Genomic DNA, 3553 nt, shown 5'->3' on the forward strand with positions numbered 1-3553 from the left:
ATTCTGTCTGGCCTCTGTTTTTAGGTGCCCCAAAGCATCCCACTCACTGGTGAAGGTGATGTTGAAGCCTCTCTTCTCCATGGAGTGGTCAGTCTGGAACTCCAGCCTGGCCACGTGGCCGCTGCTGGTCAGCGAGGAGGGGATGTGGCTCCCTGAGAAGGTGCCCAGCACCGGTGACTCGGCCGTGCCCCCGTCCTTGACGGCCAGGAAGTCGAACTGGGGCTCCACATCGAAGTCATTGAAGGCCAGGTGGATCCTGCTCTCGGGGTTGGCGATGATGAGCCACACGCAGTGCAGGCTGCTCCCGTACTCCTCGGGGTAGTTCGGGGACAGCACGATCCCCGATGGGCTGGTGAAGTTGAAAAAGCAGGAAACTGCAAAGGGAAAGAGACATCAGTCCCCCATGGCCATCCCTGCCCTCATCCCCTCAGCTGGGACACTCCCACCAATTCCTGCTCCCAGACCGCCCCAGGAGTGCTCCACTCTGGGGTTTATCTGCAGGAGGAAGTGACTCCCAGGCTGCCACAGCCCACTGACAGAACTCCTGCCATCATATAAATACCAGACATTTCACATGGGCTGAAAACCAGGAGGGGAAAACACCACTCTGGATCTTCCATTAGCTCTCTCCCATTAATTCTTTAATTACCACCCTCACAGGAGCAGCAGGGAAGCTTTTGGTCACCACTGAATCAGAAGGTTTAGGTCACCACTGAATCAGAAGGTTTTGGTCACCACTGAATCAGAACCTTTTGGTCACCACTGAATCAGAAGGTTTTGGTCACCACTGAATCAGAACCTTTTGGTCACCACTGAATCAGAAGGTTTTGGTCACCACTGAATCAGAACCTTTTGGTCACCACTGAATCAGAAGGTTTAGGTCACCACTGAATCAGAAGGTTTAGGTCACCACTGAATCAGAACCTTTCGGTCACCCCTGAATCAGGTTTTGGTCACCACGAATCAGAATCTTTTATTATTGGGATAAGAAAAATGCCTGTTCTTCAGGACTTTGGGTGGATTTGCCGTTTTCCAGTCCCTTCCAGGTTTCTTTAAGAGCAGGAGGAAAATGCCTCTTAGGTGGGATCAAGCATTTTCCAGGTGAATTCTCCTGCACGTCCCTCAGGAAAGCCTCCCAAGAATGCAGTGGGTGACTTGAGCTGGTGCAAAATAAATCCAGCAGGAAACAAGTCCAGTTTTGCCTCGACACTTTTTGCTGTGGCCACAGCCCAGCACATCCCACAGAAGCTGGAGCAGGGAAGCAGCTCAGTCACTCCGGGCACTGCTCCAGCCTCCCCTGCTGCTGTCCCTGGCTCAGCTCTGTCACCCACAGGTGACAAATCCATTCCCAGGGTGTTGCAGACTCCTTGGGGCTTGCTGACAATAAAATCTGCCATTTCAGCTGCCCTTTCCAGCTGCTGAATTCATTTTTCCCCCGTGCTTCTCTCCAGATTCACCCACTGCATTCACCAAACTCCTTCCATCCACACCACGCCCTTCCCACAGGGAATGTCTGCGGGATCCGACAACAAATGGAGCCTTTGGAGAAGGAGCTGTGAGTTAATTTGTGTCCTTGGGAAGTCGTTTACATCTGGCTGAGCACTGGGAGATGCAGGATGCTCTGTGGAACAGCCCAAGAACATCCCCAAGTGCCCAAGGAATCTGCAGCCCTGGTGGAGGGGAAACTCTTCCCACCACAAATGAAGCCCCAACTTTTGCTGGTTCCCAAAAGAGGCACCCAACCTGGCTGCCATTGCCACGGAGATAATTAAAACCAGGCTTAAAACGAAGCTGAGGAGAAGAGTGTGCATGAAAAAGCCTCCAGCTCTCCAGGGGTTCAATCCATCCCTGGCTGCAGCTGCCAAGGCCCATTAATTTGGGAAGGCAAGGCTGCCTTTGAAGTGCTACCTGCCCAGACTTTGGGATATTTTATGTATGGATGCTTTGCTCATCCTTTTTCCCCACTGCCACCCTTGGTAAAACCCATTATTGGGAACATCCATCTCCCTAATTCCTGGCACAGAGGATGAGCCTGGCTTGGGGTTGGCTCTTAGACAATTATTTGGATCACTGCTCTGCCTCCCTCTGTTATTTTCCCTCTGTCTCCCCTCACCACTTAATGGGCTCGGATCAAATAATTCGGATGTTCCTGTGACGTTATCAAGGCCGTGGAGCTGCACAATCCATTCCCTGCTCTCAGCCACAAAGAGAGCAGATTAAAGAGAAAACAAACTGCAAAACCTCCTCAGGATTTTTTGGGCTCTCTCTCTACCAGACACTGAAATATCAGGGGATGCTGTCAAATAATTCTGTCAGCATAAGCACGGTGTAATCTGCCTCAGGAAAATTGAAAATAAATGCATTCTCACCCAGGGAAACATCTCAGCAGCAGGGAGGAGGTGTCTCCTCTACATTTTTAAATCCAAGGGGGTGAATTAGCATTCAGCCAGGACCTCCAGCAGCCCAGCAAGAGAGAGGTGCAGTCACCAGATCAGAAAATAAAACAACAAAGGACTTGCTGACAAAGGGGAGAGGAGCAGAGCGAGGGGAGAATATAAAATTAACCTTTGCCAGATAAAACAAAATGACAGATTAAAGAGGAGCTGATAAAAAAAACAACATCCAAGAGTCTCCACTGCAGGGAAGTAAATGAAGATTTTGATTTTCCATAAGATCAGTGAGGAGAAAAGCGAGTTGGAGCTGGAGGACCAAGGCCACTGGCACAAACTGCGGCTGGGAAAAATCTCAATTTGATGGAGAGAGGAGCTGGAATCACATTCCAGAGGGGAACATCCAGCCCAGGAAGACACAAGGTTCATGAACAAGACCATGGTGTCTGTGAGATGATGATTTTCTTCATCTTCTGAAGCAGAGGAGGTTTTTCCTCACTGTGGAAGGAGTTTTTCTTCACAGCAGAAGGAGATTTCAGCTCTGGCACTGGATCCATGCCAGCCTCCCTGGACACTGGGATAAAGCAGGAGCTGTTTAACAACATGTCACAGGCAGGGCCAGGCTGTCAGGAGGAAGATGATGGCAGCAGGAAAGGTGGGAGACAGCCCAGCTCCACCTGTCTGGTGCTGCTGGAGCATCCCAAAGAGCCCTCAGCAGCAGGAGTCATTCCCAACATGACAGAGGCCAGCCCTGCTGCCTGCAGCTGTCCATCAGCACCGGCCTGCGAGCTGCTCTGCCTGCAATTAACATTTATTACCCTTGTTAAATGCCAGGAGAGGCCATTCCATGATGTGCACAGCACAGGGGCCTGTTTAGAAAGCTGATTCTGTCAATAATCGTTATATTTGTCAATAATTGTCTTATTTGTCAATAATTGCTACTGCTGCCCAAGTACTGCCAAGGCAATGAGAAAAATGCCTTTATTAAATACAGAACAAATCACAGCAGACACATAGCAGTGAGAGCACATGGTGAATGAACCAGCACAGTGATTTGTTCAACTGATCACGAGCATCATCAGGATCCTGCCTTGCTTTAGGCAGAGAAACAATGAAGGAGCAGATCCTTGGTTCTTCCCTTAGGAGAGGGACATGGATGGAGT

At 50.1% G+C, this 3553-nt stretch overlaps 1 protein-coding gene across 1 annotated transcript in view; it reads right to left on the reverse strand.

Annotated features, from left to right (window-relative positions):
• The window catches only part of CSMD2 (CUB and Sushi multiple domains 2), a 258061-nt gene that overhangs the window by 104773 nt on the left and 149735 nt on the right, over positions 1 to 3553 (reverse strand). Inside the window, exon 14 of the mRNA XM_033519645.1 lies at positions 48 to 374. Within this exon, the coding sequence (XP_033375536.1) occupies positions 48 to 374 (327 nt within the window). The remainder of the gene's footprint in view (positions 1 to 47; positions 375 to 3553) is intronic.

This window comes from Parus major, chromosome 23 (genome assembly GCF_001522545.3).
Source record: "Parus major isolate Abel chromosome 23, Parus_major1.1, whole genome shotgun sequence".
NCBI classification, from domain to species: domain Eukaryota; kingdom Metazoa; phylum Chordata; class Aves; order Passeriformes; family Paridae; genus Parus; species Parus major.